The sequence below is a fragment of the Chenopodium album genome, chromosome 17 (genome assembly GCF_948465745.1).
Source record: "Chenopodium album chromosome 17, dcCheAlbu1.1, whole genome shotgun sequence".
In the NCBI taxonomy this organism is placed as follows: Eukaryota; Viridiplantae; Streptophyta; class Magnoliopsida; order Caryophyllales; family Amaranthaceae; genus Chenopodium; species Chenopodium album.
Genome location: NC_137850.1, coordinates 37,960,794 through 37,983,416, shown reverse-complemented (window position 1 = coordinate 37,983,416; position 22,623 = coordinate 37,960,794). Strand labels below are relative to the sequence as shown.

Genomic DNA, 22,623 nt, shown 5'->3' with positions numbered 1-22,623 from the left:
GCACTTGGTTTGAAACAGCATATGCCAAGTCCCAAAGCAAATTGCAAGAGCTGAATATTAAGTATAAACACATAAAAGAGATAGCTGATAGAATCAAGAATGAAAGTATTCTTTTGAATGTTGAATTAACTCAGTATAAGCTCATGAACTCTGATATCAGTTCTAGCAGTTCCTCGAGTGATCAGTTGCTTAAATTCAATGTTGATTTTGAAAATCTGAAAAATGAACTTTCGACTTTAAGGAATAAAAAGGATCAACTTGAAAATGAACTGAATGCTAGAAAGGATAGGAGTATTGACCCAAAAGTTATACCCAAATGGATTGCTGAAGCTCAAGGAAAAAGAACAGAAGGACTTGGTTATATGACCAAGAGAAAAGGAAAACAAAAGAAATATGTTGAGCTTCCTAGCATGAAGATGTGTACCTTTTGTGGTAAGACTGGACATCTCTATGATCAATGTTGGAATCGAGAAGAAGCTAATCAAAGGAATATGAAACAAGTGTGGGTCAAGAAAACTGATATTACATCCACGTCAAAGGAACCCAAGGAAACCTGGGTTCCTGATTCTAATTCTTAGTTTTCTTGCAGGTTCTAGTGAGGGGGAACAACTCGTGGTATCTCGACAGCGGGTGTTCAAAGCATATGACAGGTGATAAATCAAAATTCCTCTCACTAGAAGACTACCCTGGAGGAACAGTAACCTTTGGGGATAATAAGAAGGGCGAGATCATTGGAAAAGGAAAAATTGGAAGATCAAAATCTCATTCCATTGATAATGTGTTCCTGGTCGAGGGCTTAATGCACAATCTGCTCAGTATATCACAATTTTGTGATAAGGGAAACTCTGTAAGTTTTACTTCTGATTCTTGCAACATCATCAACAACAAATCAGGAAAGGTTGTTCTAGAAGGAACAAGAAGAGGGAATACATATACTGTAGACCTCAACTTAATCCCAAGGAACAACCTTACATGTCTAAGTGTTGTTGAAGATGATCCCCTGCTATGGCATAAACGTTTTGGACATGCTAGCTTTTCATTACTGGACAAACTAAGGTCAAGGAACTTGGTTGTTGGACTTCCTATTATCAAGTTCCTACAGAATAAAGTTTGTGATGCATGTGTGAAAGGCAAGCATGTTCGTTCATCTTTTAAATTGAAGAAAATGGTGAGCACTACAAAGCCTTTGGAACTAATCCATATGGACTTGTGTGGTCCCATGAGAATTCAAAGCAGGAGTGGCAAAAAATATGTTTTGGTTATTGTTGATGATTATTCCAGATTCACTTGGGTTATTTTCCTTGCAAGTAAAGATGAAACTTTTGACGAGTTTGTTGCTTTTGCTAAGAAAATACAGAAAATCAGTGGTTACTCACTAGTCCATCTCAGATCAGATCACGGAACTGAATTTGAGAACTCAAGATTCGATGAGTTTTGCAGGGAAAATGGCATGAACCATAACTTCTCAGCTCCAAGAACCCCCCAACAGAATGGGGTTGTGGAAAGGAAGAATCGAACCCTTGAGGAAATGGCTAGAACCATGCTGATTGCAAGTGGATTGCCAAGGAACTTCTGGGCTGAAGCCGTGAATACAGCATGTTACATTCTTAACAGAGTAACAATCAGAAGCATCATCAACAAGACTCCCTATGAACTTTTCAGGGGAAGGAAACCAAACATATCTCATCTTAGGGCCTTTGGTTGTAAGTGCTTTGTGCATAATAATGGTAAGAAAAATCTAGGCAAATTTGATGAGAGAAGTGAAGAGGCTATATTTCTTGGATATGCCTCTGACAGCAAAGCTTATAGAGTTTACAATAAGAACTCAATGTGTGTTGAGGAAAGCATTCACATAATATTTGATGAAGTTAACCAGTTTGTGAGTGTACAGGAACAGGAAGAAGATAATGATTTTGAAATAGGATTGATCAGAGACAAAGATGAAGAAGAAGATCAAAAGCAAGCCAAAGAAAAGCATCCTGCAGCAGAAGAAGAACCTCAAGAGAATGAAGACGTTCCTCACCAAGATGAACAGGTGAATGAGGAACAAGCTGAAGAGGAACAAGCAGAGGGAACAGGACAAGAAGCTCCTCAAATTGGAGTTCCAGCAAGGGAATTTCATCCCAAGCCATTCAGGTATAGAGGTTCCCATCCTACTGATCTCATAATCAGTGACATTGGGAAAGGAACTCAAACCAGATCACAAATGAGGAACTTCTGTGCGTTCCAAGCATTTCTATCCATCCTAGAGCCTCGAAATCATCAAGAAGCCTTGGGAGATGCTGACTGGATAGTAGCCATGCAAGAGGAACTAAATGAGTTCGAAAGGAACAAAGTCTGGCACCTTGAGCCAAAGCCTAAGGAAAAGAAGATCATTGGGCTCAAGTGGGTGTTCAGGAACAAGCTGGATGAGCATGGTACCATTGTAAGAAACAAGGCAAGGTTGGTTGTGAAAGGCTATAACCAACAGGAAGGTATTGATTTCGATGAAACCTTTGCTCCAGTAGCTAGATTAGAAGCTATTAGAATTCTAGTAGCTTTTGCCTCTTTTATGGGTTTCAAACTCTATCAAATGGATGTGAAATGTGCTTTTCTAAATGGTTTTTTAAATGAGGAGGTGTTTGTAGAACAACCTCCAGGTTTCGAGAATCCTAAATTTCCAAATCATGTCTTCAAGCTTGATAAAGCTCTTTATGGGCTTAAGCAAGCTCCAAGAGCCTGGTATGAAAGGCTCTCAAAGTTCCTCCTGAAAAATGATTTCAAAAGGGGAAAGGTTGATAAAACTCTTTTTCTTAAATCTAGAGGAACTGATTTGTTGGTAGTACAGATTTATGTTGATGATATTATATTTGGTGCTACTAACAATGGTTTGTGCAAGTACTTTGCTGAGCTAATGGGTGGTGAATTTGAGATGAGCATGATGGGTGAACTAAATTTCTTCCTTGGACTCCAAATAAAGCAAACAACAGAAGGAATAATGATTCACCAGCAGAAGTACATCAAGGAACTTCTGAAGAAGTACAACATGGAGAATGCCAAGACAAATCACACACCTATGGGAACAGCAACGAGACTTGATGATGATCCACAAGGAACAAGTGTGGATCAAACGACTTATAGAGGTATGATTGGCTCATTGCTATATCTAACAGCCAGTAGGCCTGACATCTCTTTTAGTGTTGGATTGTGTGCTAGATTTCAGTCTAACCCTAAGGAATCTCATCTAACGGCTGTTAAGAGAATTCTGAGATACCTCAAAGGAACAGATAACCTGTGTCTGTTCTATCCTAGAAGTGATGACTTTATGCTTAGAGGATTTACTGATGCTGACTATGCTGGTGACTTAGTCAACAGGAAAAGCACCTCAGGTATGGTTCAGTTCCTTGGCTCTTGTCTAGTTTCTTGGGGTTCCAAGAAACAAAATACTGTTGCATTGTCTACTGCAGAGGTTGAGTATGTAGCAGCAGCTGCTTGTTGCTCTCAAGTCCTTTGGATCAAACAACAGTTGCGTGACTTTGGTATTAAATTTAATTGCATTACTATCTATTGTGATAACACTAGTGCAATTTGCATATCTAAAGATCCAGTCCATCATTCAAGAGTGAAGCATATTCATATAAGGCATCATTTCCTTAAGGATAATGTTGAAAAGGGTTTAATTAAGTTAGATTTCTGCCAAACTGACAATCAAATTGCAGATATATTGACTAAACCCTTGAATAGAGAAAGGCATGAGAAGATGAGAATGGAACTTGGGATGATTAAGTTATACTAAGAGAAATGCATCAAGTTCCCTCAGGTATGACACTCAAACTGACGTGCTTAAACTATTGTATACTGTGCACAAGTGTTATATGTTTAATTACATAGTTAAGGCAAGTTGTGAGCAGGAGTAACATTTACTAATGGGCATGTAAATTTGAAAGTCATAGATATTAGAACTCCAAAATTGATTGCATGAGCCTTGTTGAATTGTTCCGTGTATCAAGTTGTATTTGCAAGCAATTTCATTGAATTCAAAAGATAAAATTGTTGTGTTTATCTGATCTTCAAAATTCCAATTTTTTTAATCTAAACACTAAATTCGGATGAATATATCAAAATTCATCATTATCTTTTGTTCAAAAGTTGCCCACATCCATTACTCTCTTGAAACACGGTTTACGTTTCCCTAAGCAATAAATAGGAGTGTCAAATCAATTAAATTCACCTCACCTCCCAAACGACACCTCACTCCCTCAAGTTACCTCCACCATAAAAGCATGTCAGCCTCACCAAAAATTACACCTCACAAAAATTACCTTCTCACTCATCACTTCGATCAAAACTTCTCACCAATGTCTGTCTCACCAAAAACCCAAGTTGAAGCCGAAACAAACACCAACCCTGTTCCAGAAATTACCATGGAAATCATCCCCGAAACTCAAAATCCTGAGCCGCAAAAGAAAGAATCTCCTACTGCGTCCAATTCTTCCCGAAAGAGAAAATTCGAGGACATGCAAGAAGAGGAGGAGAGCATTTCGGAGATGGGGGTCAATTATCGAGACAAACCTGCCTCTATGAAGAAACAGGAGAAAATTGGCGATCACTTTGTGACAGGTTTGGCTCTTAATTTACCTTGGTGTAAATCTGTTAAGCTTTATGAATTGTTGGATTTGTTTGAAGCTCAAAATTGGGTGAATTTGTTGGGTGAGTGTTTTAATCGGAGTATGTATGTTGATGCTATGAGGGATTTCTATAAAAGTTTCAAATACTCTAAAGGTGTTATTCGCTGCTGTGTGTATGAAAAAGAAATTGAGTTTGATGCGATGTACTTGGCTGAGTTGTTTGATGTTCCTAATACTGGATATGACTTGTATTTTAAAAGCAATGTGATAAGGAACCCTCTTCCTGATGCAAACATTGATGAGATTGTGGAGTATCTAGGTGGAGACCCTGAGGAAATCTACATAAACCACAATGACCTAACCCCTCTTGACAAAATCCTGTTAAAATTCGTGTTCAATGACATTATCCCTCGTTCTCAAAAGAGAGACAGTGCCAACAAGCTTGACTCTGTCTTAATCTACTGCCTAGCCAAAAAGATCCAGATCAACTTCCCTTCAATCATGATCCAACATCTAGCTCATTGTGTTCCTAAAGGCTGGAAAGTTGGATATGGTAACCTACTCACTTATGTGTTTGAAAGTTTTGGCATTTCCTTTGCTAATAAAGAACCCCTGCCCCTCAAAAACACCGAATATATACAACCTATTTTCCTTGAAAACCATAAGATGAAAGTTGTAGATGGATGTTTTGAAGTTGTGCAGGAGGAAAAGAGGCCAAAAGAAGTAGGTGGTCCAGTTGAGGGGGAAGTAGGAGAAGATGAGGCAAAAGAGGCTATAGGGAATGTGGTTCAGGAGTTACAGGATCAGGAGGAGGAAGAGGAAAAACAGGTGGAAGAGGTAGTTGAGACAGGGGGAAGGAAGAAGAGGAAGAGTTTGAGGTTGATGAAGAAAAAGGAGACCCCAGCACCAATATGCATTGATATATCTGAGGCACAGGAGGAACTGCAGAAAGTTGCCCCCTCTCCTACTTCGGGAAAGTATGCATCTGCAGGAACAGGTTTTGCAGCATTTAGTTCCCCGCCAAAGGTTCCCAGCGAAGATGTGAAGGAGATAAAGGAGATGCTCCAGAAGGTGCTGAAGGAACAAGAACAATCAGCGGTGAAGATGGAGGAACTAAAGAAGAGTGTTCTCACTCTTGATGCTGACCTGAAGGAACTGGTCACGAGCTCAGAACAGGGGAGACTGTCCACAGTGAAGGACATTGTGTCTCAAATCAGCAAGAAGCTTGAGGATCTTGCTGTTGATGATGACCAAAGCACTGCTTCCTAACCTCTCTTTCCTTGCAGCCTTTTATGTTGATGAAACTTTTGTTTATTTGTTTTTGGGAAACAATTTTATTTTGGTCTGTAATATTTTGGGCACTTTGGTTTCTTTTGGTTGAACTTGCAAATTTGGTACATTGGCCGATGTTTTAAATCGGTTTTGGATGATGAATGTCTATAATGCTTTTGCCTATATGCTTTGTGAATGTTTTCTCTATATATGCATGCTTCTTGTCTTAACACTAGACCACTTGATGGTGCTGTGTTATGGTATACTATGCTTGTATGTTGGTTTTTGATAATGCCAAAAGGGGGAAAAGATGCAAACTATCCAAGGAAACTTAATCATTCTATGGTCTCTGTTCGAAGTCTTCTCAGCAAGCCTACATCTCTACAGGCAGGTATATGTAAATACAAGTTTTTCCATTTTTGCAATTTTTCTTCTTTTTGTTTTATGTCTTTATTTTTATTAAGTAGTTCCCTTTTTGCATTGCATTATATTTTTGCATTTTCTTTCCTTAGTTTACGGTGGATTATCTTTGTTTCCTTGTAAGTAAGTTTGGATTGTTTGTCATCATCAAAAAGGGGGAATATTGTTGGACTTAATGATTTTGATGATGACACAACCTCACTTACTTACATACTAATAAAGGCTTGATTGTTTGAGTGTGTGATCAGTGCAAAGACTAGGAGAATTAAGTGTCGAGCAAAGATACCATGAGGAACAGGAAAGCCAGAAACAAAGCTATCCAAAAAGAAGAGTTCCCTCACAGGAACTGGCGCTTCAGAAATGAAGACTGGAGAAGAGAAGGTTCCCTCAGGGAACAGAAGCTTCAGAGAAGAAGCCTCATCAGAGAAGAGAAGTTCCTTCCAAGGAACAGAAGCCTCGGAGTAGAAGCTTCATCAGAGAAACATGAAGACTAAATATATTTTTATATTTTAGGATTTATGTAAGTATAAGATATTAAATGGCACTCGAAAAATCTGTGTGGAATTGGTCTAAGAAGATAAAACTGTGCATGCTAGTTTTTAGGAAAACGGTTGCAATCTAAAACGTTTATCTTTTGAAAGGGATTTTATTTCTTTCTGAATTTCGAAAATATCTTGTGCAAAAAGATTTTATTTTATTTTCTTATTTTCGAAATTATCTTCTGAAAAAAATAAAATCACCATGTTTTCCAAAACTTGCGGCCTACTCTCCCACGTTCTTCTTCAAGTCGTGGTTCTGCAAAATTGAGGAGTTCATGGTTCCTTAAATTAAGGGACATGATCTTCTTAGTGGGCATGAGTAGTGGCGTAATGGGTTTGCAGCACAATGAAGTTTTTCCAAGGCGTTTTGTGATCTATAAATAGCTCTTGATTTCTGTTGGAAAAACTTGTCCTTGCTCACATAAGTTTTCAAGCTTTTAATTGAGTCAAGCGTCCAATTCCACATAAGTTGATTAGAGTGTTCTTAATGTTCTTATACTAGAGTTTGTTTTTCTTTCGAGTTGTAATTGGGGAATGGGGAAGTTCGAGTGAACATTTGTGTATGAGAAAGAGAAGAGAAAGAGAAAAGAGAAAGAGAAGAGAAAGAGAAAAGAAAGAGAAGAGAGAACAGAGAAAGAGAAGAGAGAACAGAGAAAGAGAAGAGAGAACAGAGAAGTGAGAAGAGAGAAAGAGAAGAGAAGAGTAACAAGTTGGGTGACTTGTTCCTCAGGGTCTCAAGTTCGTAGCGCAACTTGAGTTTGAGTCTTTAGCTTGTAATAGGATCATTTGCCCTATTCTAGTGAAGATTCTTTTCCCAAAATCCCAAGTGGTCGTGGTTTTTCTCCTTGTTAGGGCCAAGGAGTTTTCCACGTAAAATCTCTCTTGCATTCTTTAGTTCCTTCAGTTAATCTCTCAGTTCCTTTAGCTAACTTAATTTTAATTCCGCAAAAAGTTTGGCTAAACTCTCATACTACAATTCAACCCCCCCTTCTTGTAGTATTCATTGAAACAACAGTATTGTTTGCATATGAGTCATCACCAAGTCTAAACCTGTAAATCACGTAAAGTGCAAGATCGATGAGCAATAAAACTTTGGATTGGTGCACTTCTGGAGTAATGACAATCAGGCACTAGTAGAAAATAAGTGATGGGAAGCCCCAAATGGCAAGCGGTTTTTAAAATCCGCTTGCCATTAACCTTTTTTTTTTTAAATCCTGTAATTTCAAATGGCAAGCGGTTTTGGCGCGAACCGCTTGCCAATATATATAATGACAAGCGGTTTGGGGTTGAACCGCTTGCCATTAGATATATTGGCAAGCGGTTCAACCCCAAACCGCTTGCCATTTAAAAAAAAAACCCTAAATGCGCGCAATTCACCTTCCCCTTCTTTTATTTCTCTCTCTCCTCTTTCTTTACTCAGCTCTCTCTCTCCTCTTTCATTTCCGCCGAGTTCCATCTCTCTCCTCTTTCATTTTTACTCCCGTTTTTCCTCTCTCTCCTCGTCTCTTCCCTAATTCGCCCCTTTCTTCTCTTTCACTTTCTCTTTTTCTTTGTTCTTTCTCATCTCCTTAAATTCGAACCAAAACCAGGTAATTTCGAGCAAAATCGAACAAAACCCCAAGTAAAATCGAGCAAATTTCGAACAAGATCGAGCAAATTTGTGCATGTGTTGGTGTTCAAGTTTTTTAGGTCAAATTCGACCATGAAAACCCTAGATCTAGAGTTTTTATGGTCGAATTTGACCTTTAAAACCATAATTTCAAGCCCAAATCGGCTTTTTCTGGTTGTTGTGGTTAGATGGTATGTTTTTTTAAGGTGGGTCGAATATTTTTTGTCCAAATCGGCGTATTCTGGTCGTTGTTTGGGTGGGGGTCTGGTCGTGGTGGGTGGGGGTTGTGGTTTGGATTAGGGTCGTGGTGGCTGTTGTGGTTTGGGTTAGGGTCGTGGTGGCTGTTGTGGTTTGGGTTAGGGTCGTGGTGGGTGGGGGTTGTGGTTTGGGTTAGGGTCGTGGTGGGTGGGGGTTGTGGTTTGGGTTTGGGTGGGGTTCTGGTCGTGGGTGGGGGTCTGGTTGTATTTTCTACTAGTGTTGTGGTGGCTGTTGTTTGGTGGTGGCTGTTGTTGTGGGTGGTGGCTGGTGGTGTTTGGTGGTTGGAAATCACAAATTGTAATTTTTTTTGTTGTTGTTGGTGATGTGGGGTGGTGGCTGGTGGTTGGTGGCTGTTGTTGTTGTGGGTGGTGGCTGGTGGTGTTTGGTGGTTGTTGTTATGGGTGGTGGCTGGTGGTGTAAAGTAAATAATATTATAAAAATTAATTAATAAAAATATTAATGTTTTTACATTTGGTTTGATTATGTATCAATTTAATTGAAAAAAACCAATTTTTTTTTTAATACCCCTTAAGGGAAGCAGTTTGGCGCCAAAATCGCTGCCCTTTCACTACAATTGGCAAGCGATTCTGAACCGCTTGCCATTTTAAAGACCAATTGGCAAGCCCCCTAAGGGCATGCGGTTCAGAACCGCTTCCCATTAGGGGGTTTGAATTGCTTGTCATTATGTATTTTCTACTAGTGAGGGGTTGGGGTACACGACGGGGTATTAGCCGTGTATTTTTATCGAGGCCGCTTGATCTACGAGTCTCCTATTTCAAATGTTAATTTTTTAAAACTAGGAGTTAGGTGAGATCTCATACTAACTATGGTCACGGAGTCGCGCCCGTGGTCGTTGGATGTTTATTGATGTTTCCGAAAGGAGGCATGGGGTTTTTCTTTTATTGATTTTCCAAATGGAGCATGGGTTGGACAACCTTGTCTATTGCTAAATCCAATGAATAAAAATAATGATTTACCTATTAATAATTAATGGAGTCTTAGTAATGTAAATAGTTGAGTCATGTGTCGAGTCTATAAACTAATGATGTGTGATGATTGATTATTAGTAGGATGTTATGGATTTCTTATTTGTTTCGCAGCTTGTATGTACTCAGCTTTACTGATTGCGTGCTTTTGTGTGTGGCTTTCTTTGGTCATGGCCTTCTCCTTTCAATGACCCTGTGACGATCCAATTTTTACACTTGTAATATTGGGGAGCAGATTAACCACAGGTTCTTACACACGCAACATTCGCATCAGGGTTGTGAGATTTTGAGTGGAGAGTTGGTTATTATTTGCAGTTTATTTCTTTTTATAAGTTTGAATTTTATTAAACTCTAGTTTATTTATTTACTACTTTTGTGGGGTTTTTAATAAGGGCCTTAATGGTTCCAAGTTGTATGATTTAATTTGGTTTTGGTTATCGGTTTTGAAACTTATTTATAGCTGAATTAGTTTTTCCGCTGCTATTTTCTGATAAAGCCTTAACGTTTGAACACGTGGCGGTAGCATGCCAGTAATTCTCTTGGATTTTGTACAGGGTATTCATAGGTTTAAAGAGAGAATTATTGGGGTGTTACAGTATATGATTCCAAGATCTCACCTAAGCTGTGATACCATGTTAGAGGACCAACTCAACCAAAAGCTTAAGTTGATGGTTGAGGACCAGGAATATGTTTTATACTCTATCAGTTTAAGCTTTTGGTTGAGTTGGTCCTTTAACATGGTATCGGAGCCAGGGTGACACAAAGGTCATGGGTTCGAATCTCATCCGCCCCTCCTTTAAAGTGGAATTAATTCGCACCAGGTATGGGTGGACTTGTGTTGCATCCACATTTCAAGCTCAAAGGGCCTTTCATGTGAGGGGGAGTGATAGAGTATAAAACATATTCCTGGGCCTCAACCATCAGCTTAAGCTTTTGGTTGAGTTTGTCCTCTAACAAGAACCTAAGAACTTGAGTGAACATATCTGCAATTTGTTGAGATCTGTGAACATAGGAAGGAGCAATAATCCCTTCACTTGACTTGTCTCCGATGAAATGACATTTCAACATGTTTGGTCCTCTCATGATGCACAGGGTTAACTGTAATAGCTAAAGCAACTTGATTACCACCTAACACTGATGTTATTTCCAACTTTTTCATTCCCAGATCTTTCAAGAACTGCTTTAACCACATCACTTCACATAGTGTCAAGGCCATTGATCTGTATTTAGCTTCTAAAGTGCTTCTTGCAACCACAGACCGTCTCTTTGATTTCCAAGAGGCTGGAGATTTCCTAAGGAGAATGTAGAACCCTGATTTTGAGCTTTTGGTGCTTTGACACCTTGTCTAGTCACTATCACAGTAGGCTTTCAATTCAATTGAGGCAAGAAGTATTCCTTGTTGAGTTGAGCCTGAAAAGTATCTAAGCACTCCTTTGGCACACTAGTAGTGAATATCAGTTGGTTTTGTGCATAACTTTATTTAGCAAATGAGCAGTTTGAGATCTTTGGCCTTGTGAGTAAGAGATAAATGAGATTTCCCACTAACTTCAGGTATGGCTCAACGTCACTTAAAGCATTCCCACCTTCAACTGTCAACTTTAGATGTGGATCCATAAGAAGCTTGAGAGGCCTCACATTCACCGTATCATACTCTACTAGTATATGTTTGGCAAAACTAGCGGTAGTGGTTAGCTTTTAGCGGTCGAGTAGTGGGTAGCTCTTAGAATAGCGAGTAGCTGTCAATTAGTAGTGGGTAGAGTTAGCTATCAATGTAGTGGTAAATATTATGAGTGTTTGGGAAAAATAGTGGTTGAAATGTTAAAATATAGTAAAAACTCGTGCATAATATTTAAAAAGTAAACAAAATTTGTCAAAAGCGATTGTGCTACGTTTCAAACGCTAATATTATTAATGCTTGACAAAAGCTACTTAAAAGCTACCTCTACTACTAACCTACCGCTACATGAATCACTATCTTACCAAACGCACTTATATTTTACTTTTAGTGTTTTGACTTGATTCAAAGGCTAACCACTGCCTAAACGATACTGCCAAACAGGATCTATGTTAGCAATGCACTTTCTTTGGGATAAAATGCCTTGTTCATCTATGTCTAATTCAATCCCAATAAAGTATCTCAATTCACCCACGTCTTTCATGAGATAGAAACTAAGATGCAAACAAGTTTGCTTCAGTATTCTCCTTTATATAATTTTCGACATCAATCAAGTCATCTACATAAACTAAGATGACTATAAAACTTCTACCCTTTTTCTTCAGAAATAATGAGCAATCATACTTTGACTGGGTGAACATATTGCTCTTCAAGGGAACATTTAACCTTGCAAACCACTATCTAGGACCTTACTTGAGCCCATACAGAGATTTCTTCAATTTGCAAACTCCGCCAATTCTCAAGTCAATTTTCTCTCCCTCTCCTTGAACTTTAATTCGGATGCCTGTTCCATTAGATCCTTGTGGAAGCTTCATGTACACATCTTCCTGCGTGCAATTCACCATGCAAAAAAGCATTTTTAACATCCATTTGATGCAAAATCCAATCTTTAGAGCATTCACAACAATGATCATTTTTTTTTTTGTTTCCTCATTCGCTCTCTACCCACTTTCTATTTCCTCTAATCTTATTTTCCTCATGAGCATTTTTGGTGGTCATATTTTATCTCACCAATGATCAAAATAATTTTTCTCATCATTCTCTCTCCTAACTTTTTCAATACCCACAAACATTATTTCTCTCTCTTATACATTACCATATTTATATTTAATAATCTTTTGATTAATGAATTTCAACCTTGGCCCACTCGTACTATTCATCTAAAATTTTGCTTATAGTATGAGCATTTTATAAAATATTCATGAGCATTTTAACTTATGCTCATTGATGAGATGAGGCATTTTATGCTTTTTTCTCATTAAAATGCTCATGAGCATATTTTTACTCACTGTGGTGAGTGCTCTCAAGGGTATCAAATGCAAGCAAAGACCTTACAATGGTCATTTTTTCTACATGAGCAAATGTCTGATCATAGTGAACTTTATATATTTGCTTGTTTCCTTGAACAACAAGTCTTTATATAATTATATGTCGTATCTCTTTTTCTCTCCAGGTTTGTATCCAGTTTTGTACACCCATTTACAACATATTGCCTTTTACCTTGTGGAAAATCAATTTTATCCCAAATAGCATTATCCTCCGGTGCTTCTCATTCCTTATTAATTGCATCTACCCCATTCCTTTCTATTCAGATAGATATTGTTTAAAGCGTTGCTCTCTGGACAAAGACAATGGTTTTTATTTTTCTGGGATAGGGCTTAACACAAATATTTGATAAGGTGCTTCCCATCACATATTCTTCGTGCCAAATTGGTGGCACATGAGCTCTAAAGCTCCTTCTTACTGGCTCTTCATCACCAATAAGGGTGTGATCAAGTTATTAACCTCATTAGGTTGATCAACTCCTCATGATCAATTTCCTCATTAATTTTACTATATATCTTCTACTATCTTCTATTGCTCTACTATTAATGCATTTGCCAATGTTTAAAATTTCAAATGCGGATTTTACTATGAGGATAGAATATTTTGTAAATACAGATGAGTTCATAGAACTTCACATCCCTATTCACAAAAATTTTGGCTGTCAATTTCCAGGATGTTCTTATGCTTTCTAGGAGTGAGCAAAAATTCCGAGTACCCGGAATTGGAATTAGATTTGGTTAGGACCCGGTGGTTCCGGAGCCGGAATTGGACCCGGTGGTTCCAATTCCGGGTAATAAATTAAGGAACCGGTTGCAACCGGTTCCAATTCCAATTCTTGATTTTTTGGACCCGGAACCGGTTGGGTACTCGGTTAACTAACATATGCCACACTAAATAAGTTTTTTTTTTTAAATAAAATTATGTTAAATGTATCTAGTTAGTAAAATTAAAAAATTATTTTTAATACCTAACATAAATAAAATATCTTAATGTACATAAAAATATAAGTGTTAAACGCTAAAAATGAAAATAAACTTAAATAAGTATCATAATTTATATTATATTTTAATAATTATTTACATAAGTGGAAACCCGGAACCGGAACCGGTACCCGGTGGTTCCAATTCCAAGTCCTAAATTTTAGGACCCGGTTGAACCAATTTCAATTCCGGTTCCGAATTTTAGGAGCCGGTTCCAACCAATTCCGGGTCCGGGTCCTAAAATTTTGACCGGTTTGCTCACCCCTAATGCTTTCTTTCAACTCTTTCATTTCATTGTGGTCTGCCCACACAGCTTATCTAATGAAAAATTCCCATCTTACAGCTTGCATCATCACACTCTAATACATTGTCAGATCTTATGGCTTTCACTTCCTTTCCATACTGATTTTTTCTATATAAAAAAACTCTTCTATAGACTATAGCATTGAATGCTTGATATTTCTCTTTTAGAAATTTCACCCATGTAATTTTACAGAAGTCATCTACTGTTGTCAAGAATTACTTCTGATTATACCTAGTTGCCACTTTAAGAGCTCCCTCGTATTAGCTTAAAGGCATGTTTTTGTCCTAATTAAAGATGCTCAAAAAGTATAAGGCGGCTTTGTGAACTTTGCAACAAGATATGTATCTCGTGTTCATACACTTGTTATCAATTCCTTTTGGCTCTTCAATTTTTCAGATTTTAGTCATGGGGATATGACCTAATAGAGATTTGGAGTGCTCAGCTTGTTCACATTTCTTACAATTAATTGTTGATGTTTCATTCAAGGCCAATTTCTCACTATACTTCTTCATTTCAGCAAGCTTCTTAGTTACACTTTTCATAAATTCCTTTATAAGATAGTACATACCATTTCTAGCCTTGCATATTCCTCTGATCACTACCTCTTCTTGTCCTATATCACATAATAGTGGGCATGAAAATCTACTATGCACAACTCATTTCCACCAACTTCTATACAAAGAGCAAATTATATGCTTAATAACTGTAACTTACAGAACTTCTTTGAGTTTTATCCCATATTCGTTCTAGGCTTACAGATCCTTTGTGAGTTATCCCTGATGTGTGGCCTGTAGGAAGATTGAATTTTGCCTTACTTTGCATTTCTTAGCATTCTCTAATATCTCAAAATTGCTTGTCATATAATCAGATGCCCCTGAATCAATGATCCTAGTTATACTTGTTGTATTTGCATAGTGACAGCTCACCATGCCTGCATATATTAACTCTTGATCATCTTCTTCTTCTCCACTTGCTCCAGGCCTCTAGCGTACTTTCCTACACTAGGCCACATATTCACCAAATTGCACTAGCTGACTTGCATTAAAAGGCAAGGTAGTTACCGCTAGTACGTGCTCGCGCACATATGTAGTTGTTCTATCAATCTTCCTATTTATCCTCCTTTATTTCCACTACCACCTCCGAATCCACCTCTATTATTGTTCACTCTAGAGTATTTTTTTTAGCTATTTTTGGATGTCCACTTCCAAACCCCTTCATGTATTAACACTTTTCCCTAACTTGACCACATTTTCCACAATAAGTACATGAAAATTCTCCTATCATATGTTCATTTCCCTTACTGAGCATTGCTAAAGGTTCACTTTCTTCGTCTTTTCATAGCTTTCAAGACTGTTCTCTAATTTTCATCTTGATGGAATGTATTGTATGCCGAGTCTACACTAGGTAAACACGTTTACATAAGAATATGACTCCTTTGTTGACTATAAGTGTCATTTAGTCCATTCAAAAACTAAAATAGTTTCTAATCTTTATTATGTCAATTTAGGGCAGTGAGAAATGCAGATAATAACTCTGCACTCGTAGTAGTGATAGAAGGTAGGCTAGTCATGCTCTCTAGTTCCTCCGAAAAAATCTTCAGGTTTGTGTAATATCAGTTGCATATTTCCCAAACTGCTTTGTCTCATATATTTCTTTATTAAAACTGATACTTTCTGAATCAATTTGCAATTGCAAACATTTTCTCAAGTTGTGTCAAGATTCAAGGACAATTATTAATAAACATTATAGAGTTTTTGATGAAATTAGATACATTTCCCAGTATCTAGGCTATGATGATGTTGTTACAAGTATCTCATGCTTCTCGTTCTATTCGATCACTCAGAACGGATGAAGCTTAAAAAACTCTGTCCCCATGATTGCGTCATAGTCATCTCCCGGTATTTTGGGGAGAGCGCACTTGCGACCCAGAAGGTCAGGTTTCTTATTGTACCGACGCATCTCCCGGTTCTCTTTATGGGTTGGGGCAGACAACAAATAAAACCGCGTCTTCCAATCGTCGTACTTGGACACCTTGTCCAATGTCATCCGGTACTTTGGAAGGGTGGTCAAAGTGTACCACACCCTTCAGCCACCTGGGTTGTGACTCAAGTAATGCACGTGGGTAAACGCCTGCCAGCTGGGGTTCAAGTTCTGCATCTCACAGGTGGCAACATACCCCAGAATGTTGCCCCATGAGTTTGTTGAGAGTTTCCAGGCTCCTAAGCCATAAGCCCTAAGAATAGCTCTCACCGCATGGTGAAGAGGGAAGCGGAGACCTGCCAAAAACGCTGCCTCATAACATCCAAAGTAGGCGTCGACGTTCGGCTGGTCATCCTCCCAGGCTATAGTGCCTAGAGCAGGCGGTGCCCAGATGGTATAACCTTTACCCAAGGGCCGTTTCTTTACAAAACCCTCTATGTCGTTTATCATGATTTCTCTGTCCTTAGCAGAGACATGAATTATGAAAGGATCGTCCTTATCCTCCCATTTTTTTCTCTCCTCAACCTCACTATCCTCAAGCGGAGGGAGGGGAGTTTCACTATCATCCTCAGAGCTTGACCCTGAGGCGGAGTCTTCATCGTCTCCTTGGTCACCGGCTGACCCAGAAGTGGACTCTTCCCCGTTTTGGTGTACAGGGTCAGCTTGATCAATTTCCATCTGGGAAACGATTTCTTCACCGTCTCTACCCTCATGCAAAATTGTATCGCTGGGGGTTCTTGGGATGCTAGATGGGGAATACTCCCCAGAACCTTTGTTACCCTGAGACCCCTCAACCGGGGTTACCTCTCTAGACGGTACTTCCAAAGTACCGTCTCCTCGACGCCGTCTGGTGGCCGTCTGTTTGGTTCTGGCCATCGTGTCCTGCACAGACACATAGATGGTCGGTTGGAGAGTATAATATTGCTCCAAGCACCCAGAGCTGGCACTCCCAGTCCTAGACTCAGCCGTCCCGGGTGACCGGCTGACTACTAACCAAGGCTGTGTCGTGTGTGTTGGTGATGAGTCCATTTATTGAAAGGGGTAGAGGCGGTACCTTACGTTTGTCTCTGAAAGGGGGGCAAAGAGCGAGGTCCGATTGAGTTGCTGCAAAAGAAGATCCTGCTTGCTTGAGGCACAGGCGGTCGATAACCAGCTGACGCAGACGGGAGAAATGCAAGGTTTGTGTTCACACAAAGACGATAGGTAGACTCTCTCTCTCTAGAAACTCTTTGACTTTATCTCTCTAGAATGTTTTATTAGAAACGTCCAAAACTAGAGGGGTAAAGTTAGTATTTATAAAGGGGTAAATTTGAGGGTAATTTCGTAATTTCCCCGGAATGTGAAAAGTTAAAATTTTCACAGTAAAAAAAAAACCCTTTTGAATAGCCACCTATGGAAGAGTGACATGTGTCACAGATGCCACGTGGCGCGCCACATCACATCTGTGAGGGGCAAATATTTTGGGTAATTTTACCCATGCCACGTGGCCCAATCAAGCCTTGACACGTGTCATATTTCAGTTGGTCCAAACTGGGCCAATCTCCTTTTGACACGTGTCTCTCCTTGAACTTGGGAAGAAAAGGCGGCCTTCATCGGCCCAAATCCCGAGAAAGCCGCAATGCAGCGCAGCCCATAATAATTATGTCAGAATGACCTAATTAGGGGCACATTTACCAAAGACCCTATAAATAGGGAGATTTCCCTCTTTTTGGAGAGATCTACATTTATTACAGCATACCCTACATACATTCTCTTACATAAGAAAATCCGCTGATCTCGGAATTCGAGAAGATCTTACCTCTTTTTCCGCACTTTCTCCCATTATTCTTCAAGTACTAACTTGACTGCCGGAGGCGGAGCTCCAACCATTCGGAGTCTCCCTTGTTTTGCAGATACAGACCGCGCGCAACCAATCTCTGAGCTGTAAATCTCCCGAGGGACAAAAACACCCAAAACACCTATAAATACTCCAAGGAATTATTGTTTTACATTTTATCATTTTTATATTCGTTGTAGTTTTTTCTAAAGCTCTAGTTTCTCATATCATCTCCATGGATGATTCTTGGATTTATGATTTCAATTGTTAGAAGTATCTTTTATTCCTTTTAATTTAATTATGTTTTCTTTTTTAGATTTATTTTTATTGTTTTTTCATGTTTGAGTAGTTTATTTTCTAGGGTTTGGAAATCCATATGTTTATATAATGAATCACGATTAATATTTGTTGGTGATTTGATTAAGCTTTGATATCTCCAACTGATGGTTTTTTTAGTTAATCTTGCAAATTGATCAATTTTTATTATAATGAGGGCGGCTAATGCGCGCGATGCGCGTATAATAACTAGCCATGTCAAGGAAGTTTTTTTTGGGTTTAGCGTTATTTTATAACTGTAGTTATTAGTACTTTAGTAGTGTTAATGAGGGAAAATATGTAACATAATAATATTCAGGGGTATAAACATCCACACACTATTCTTAAGATTTCAAAAAAAAAAAAAAAAACAATTACCATCAGTGAGGGAAAATGTGTTAATATACATTTTACGGACATAATCGTCTCAACACTATTCATAAAAGTGTGACCATACTTTTAATAGGGGTAAATATGTAAATTATAGTGTAAATATTTGTAGGGACTTAATCATCTCACCACTATTCATAAAAGTGTGACCATACTTTTAAAAGGGTAAATATGTAAATAATGTAAATATTTTAAGGGCTTAATCATCACAACACTATTTATAAGAGTTTACTCATACTTTTAAAAAGGTAGGGATATATGTTTATATAAGTTTGAATTGAAAAATAATACTTGATTAATTGAATTGATAATGATAATCTATACTAATATATTAAAAGGCGTTTCTCCATGTAGCTCTCCCTTCCATTTGTTTTCATTACATGTCATGCACTTATAATAATAAAAAAAATAAAAAATAAAAAATAAAAATAAAAAAATAAAAAAAAAATCACCACAAGATTTTAACTCACAACCATTTAACTCGATCTAGAACTAAGTGTCTTACCACCAAGCTATGTGATTTTTTATATGATCTTTAGAACACAAAATATTAATATGTAACAAATGATAATATAAACAACAAATTTCATTACAAGAAAATTGAATCATCAATTACAACAAATAATATTGATCAGTTTCATGTAATAATGCGGGGTATCGTCCGAGCCCAAAAACTAATTTAATATACGAAGTAGTTAAAACTAAAACCATGGTGAACAACAACCTGTTTTTATTTTATTTTATTTTATTTTATGTATTTTGTTACTATAATTAATTTAGACTATTGTTTTATTCAGATTTCGTACATGCATGATATAATTTCTATAAAAGCTAAGAAGTGTTTTAAAAAAAAAAGTCATTTTCATATATGGATTCGACTCTACTTAACATACTACATTATTAGTTGGGTCTGCTAGGATTTTATCTTTGACAGATATGACGATACATTAGAAATAATCGGAATAATTATGGCATTGGTGATATTGTGCACCTACAAAATTGCATATATATTCAAAGAACATGTAATCGCATATGCAATTTTGTTATATGTTTAATGAAATATCAGATTTTTTTTTTTTTTTTTTAATTTTGTTTTTTGATTATTGAAAGACTCACTGATATACATGTAAAATAATACTCTCTTTACCTTCCATTAATTAATGAAAGTTATGGCACTAATTTTGGTTTGCATTCACATAGTACTCACTACTCAGGTTTGTTTTTTTGGGATGATAAGAAATATTTAATATAAGAGCAATAAATGTGAGAAAGACAATGTATCAAATATTGTTATCTAGCGGGAGCGCCATTTTGCTTTTTAATATTAATTTATCCTTAACTATGTATAGAATTAGGATCAGGAAGGATGATGATGTATTCTTTTGAGATCTCCTCTTTTGATGATTGTTTTTCAGATCTAATGAACATTCGTAATATTAATAAAGAACATGATAATTATATATATATATATATATATATATATATATATATATATATATATATATATATATATATATATATACATATATATATATATATATATATATATATATATATATATATATATATATATATATACCTTACCATGATCCAAAAACAAAACTCAAAAAACTAACGAACGCTCCGGGGACGTTGGATAAGCTTGTTAAAAGTAGAAAGATTAAATTAAAACTAACACTAATTACACCGATCGACGCGTGATTTTGTCATGCTTTCCCAAATTAATACCATTTTAGCTAAGATTTTAAATACTTATCCAACGCCCCGGGGGCGTTTGTTAGCAAGATCCATATATAATTGGTGAAAAATATGAATGAAATAATATATATATATATATATATATATATATATATATATATATATATATATATATATATATATATTTGAAAACTGAAATTTTGAAAATAAAATTTAAAATTTTGAATTTTGAAATTTAAAAACGAAATCTTAAGTTATTTTTGGTGAAATAATTTCAGAGAATAAAAATTATTAAGAGAAACTGTATTTTTGGAGAGAAAGCAAAACTGATTTTGGAAAATGATAAATTTTGATATGATTTTATCAGGTAATGTGAGCCATGGGTAGATCTTTTCCCGTAATTAAAGGTTTTTGTTGAGAATATCTCGCGTTCTTTTTATCTTAACTTGATGTTCCTTAAAATATGCATGTTCATTATTTACTAACATGATGTTCTTTTCGCTTTTTTAAAACTTGTTTTGTACCTGTGTTTTATGAAGAAGCGAATGTCGTTGGGTGTACCATACATGGTACACTCGGGTGTACAGATCAAGCTAGCATTGTCTTCATTGTAGCAGTACGTTGGATGATATGATCTATTGGATATATGATATCATTTATAAGCTGGGCTTGTTGTTTTGAGGTTTTCCTCACGAAATTTTATGAAAGGTAAGCCTTATGACGCATAGCTTCTCTTTGAAATAATGAGGCTAAAAGTAAGAGACCGAGGGAGTAGTTAGCTAACTTCAAACTATAGGAATATGTTTTCTTAAGATATTAGTTTGTATTAGTAGAGTCACTAGGTTAGAACCCGTGCTATGACGGTTTATATAAAATCTATTTTAAATTTGTACATTTTAAAAATAAATCACTATTATACATAAATATAAAAGAATTACGTATTTTTTGTAATTTTAAAATTTTTTATTTCCATCAAAATTATGATATAGTATCTGTGTAACTTTGTCTAATTCATATTTCAATGTAGGATGTCATTTATTAGTGTGCTATTTACAATTGTTTCAATTTCCTACGATAAATTGATAAGTTTTAGTTGTAATGTCATAGAAACTTCCAATATTTAAATTTCAAAAATGTTAAATATAATAGCTCTACAAAAAAAAAATGACATCATCATTGTATCTAGGCGGGAAATTCTTTATTGAGAAAGCGGCATGTGGGCATAGTAACGTCAACAACTTCTGTTTTAGTAATAGTTAATAGATAAGAGTAGAGTGTCTATAGACTCAATGTTAGGTAGACATGATCTAATGATCATGAAATCATGTTCTTACTTTCAACTTAATTTTGCACTATATATATACACTCCATATGTTATTGTGTATTTTGTTTTCAATGGATTGAATACATGTTTGGTTTCTCTTTCCCCTCTTTCATCTCTAGTAATAATTTTAACAAGATTTGAGTCGTACATTCATCCAATTGCTACAATGCATCTTTTCTTTTTTGTAGATAGAACCACATGCCTATGATATGGCCAATATGGAAATGATGTAAACATGATTCGAATTAGATCTAGCTATCACAAACATAAACCTTTTGTTATTAATTAAATTAGCTCACTTGTACTTAGAAGAACCTTTATGATTGGATACAATCCCGGACTGGTTGCCTTTTTGGTAATTATAGTCGTAGTTAATAACAGTATTTCAAACATTTTAGAAAAATTTTGGTTTTAATAAATGAAGGAAAAATAAATGAGTTACCAGTTGTGTCTCTTGCATTTGTAAGGAGCCTCCTTTGATGCTGGTAGTTATGAATGCCTAGTGGTTTGGTGGCGGTGACGACAGTGGTCGCCGTGGTACCAAGAAATAGAATCAAACATATAATATTGAGTTTCAGCATTGCATAAGAGTTGAGTAATAGGTAAAGAATTTGGGAATGGGTTTAAGTTTAACATTCATAAATGATAAATGATAAACTGGCGAAAGCTACACGCTGCATGTAAAGTGAAGTCATGCCTTGAGTCAATTGAGTAAACTTCCGTGGCCCGGTATGGCCCAAGACACACCCTGTGATGTTTTGTTTCAGATTGTTGTAGGCCAAACCATTTTGCAACTTGACCAACTTGAACAAAATAATTTCATTTTTGGTACGAGTATATTTGGTGGAAAAATGTACTACTCGTCCTTTTCAAACTGGAAGGGTATTCACATTATTGGTCTCAACCGGTCACCCAAATTGTTATAAATCCTTATACTCGTAATAGGTTACTAGACACGTTAGAAGCACCAATACCCACCTTAGAAGTATCAGTTTCCAGCACAAAAGATATGGTAAAAAGCCGGAACAACCAAGGTAGGAGTGCTGGAGTTTTAGGTAGATAACTCTAAGTAAGTTGTGCTTCAAAAGAATTAATTTCCCATTTGTCAAATGTTGCACTGTATA

The 22,623-nt window shown here is 36.8% G+C and overlaps 1 protein-coding gene across 1 annotated transcript in view; it reads right to left on the bottom strand.

Annotated features, from left to right (window-relative positions):
• Positions 1 to 22,080, bottom strand: part of LOC145588924 (putative LRR receptor-like serine/threonine-protein kinase At4g29180) — a 33,500-nt gene extending 11,420 nt beyond the window's left edge. The window contains exon 1 of the mRNA XM_081645510.1: positions 21,942 to 22,080. Within this exon, the coding sequence (XP_081501636.1) occupies positions 21,942 to 22,080 (139 nt within the window). The remainder of the gene's footprint in view (positions 1 to 21,941) is intronic.
• Between the last annotated feature and the right edge of the window lie 543 nt (positions 22,081 to 22,623).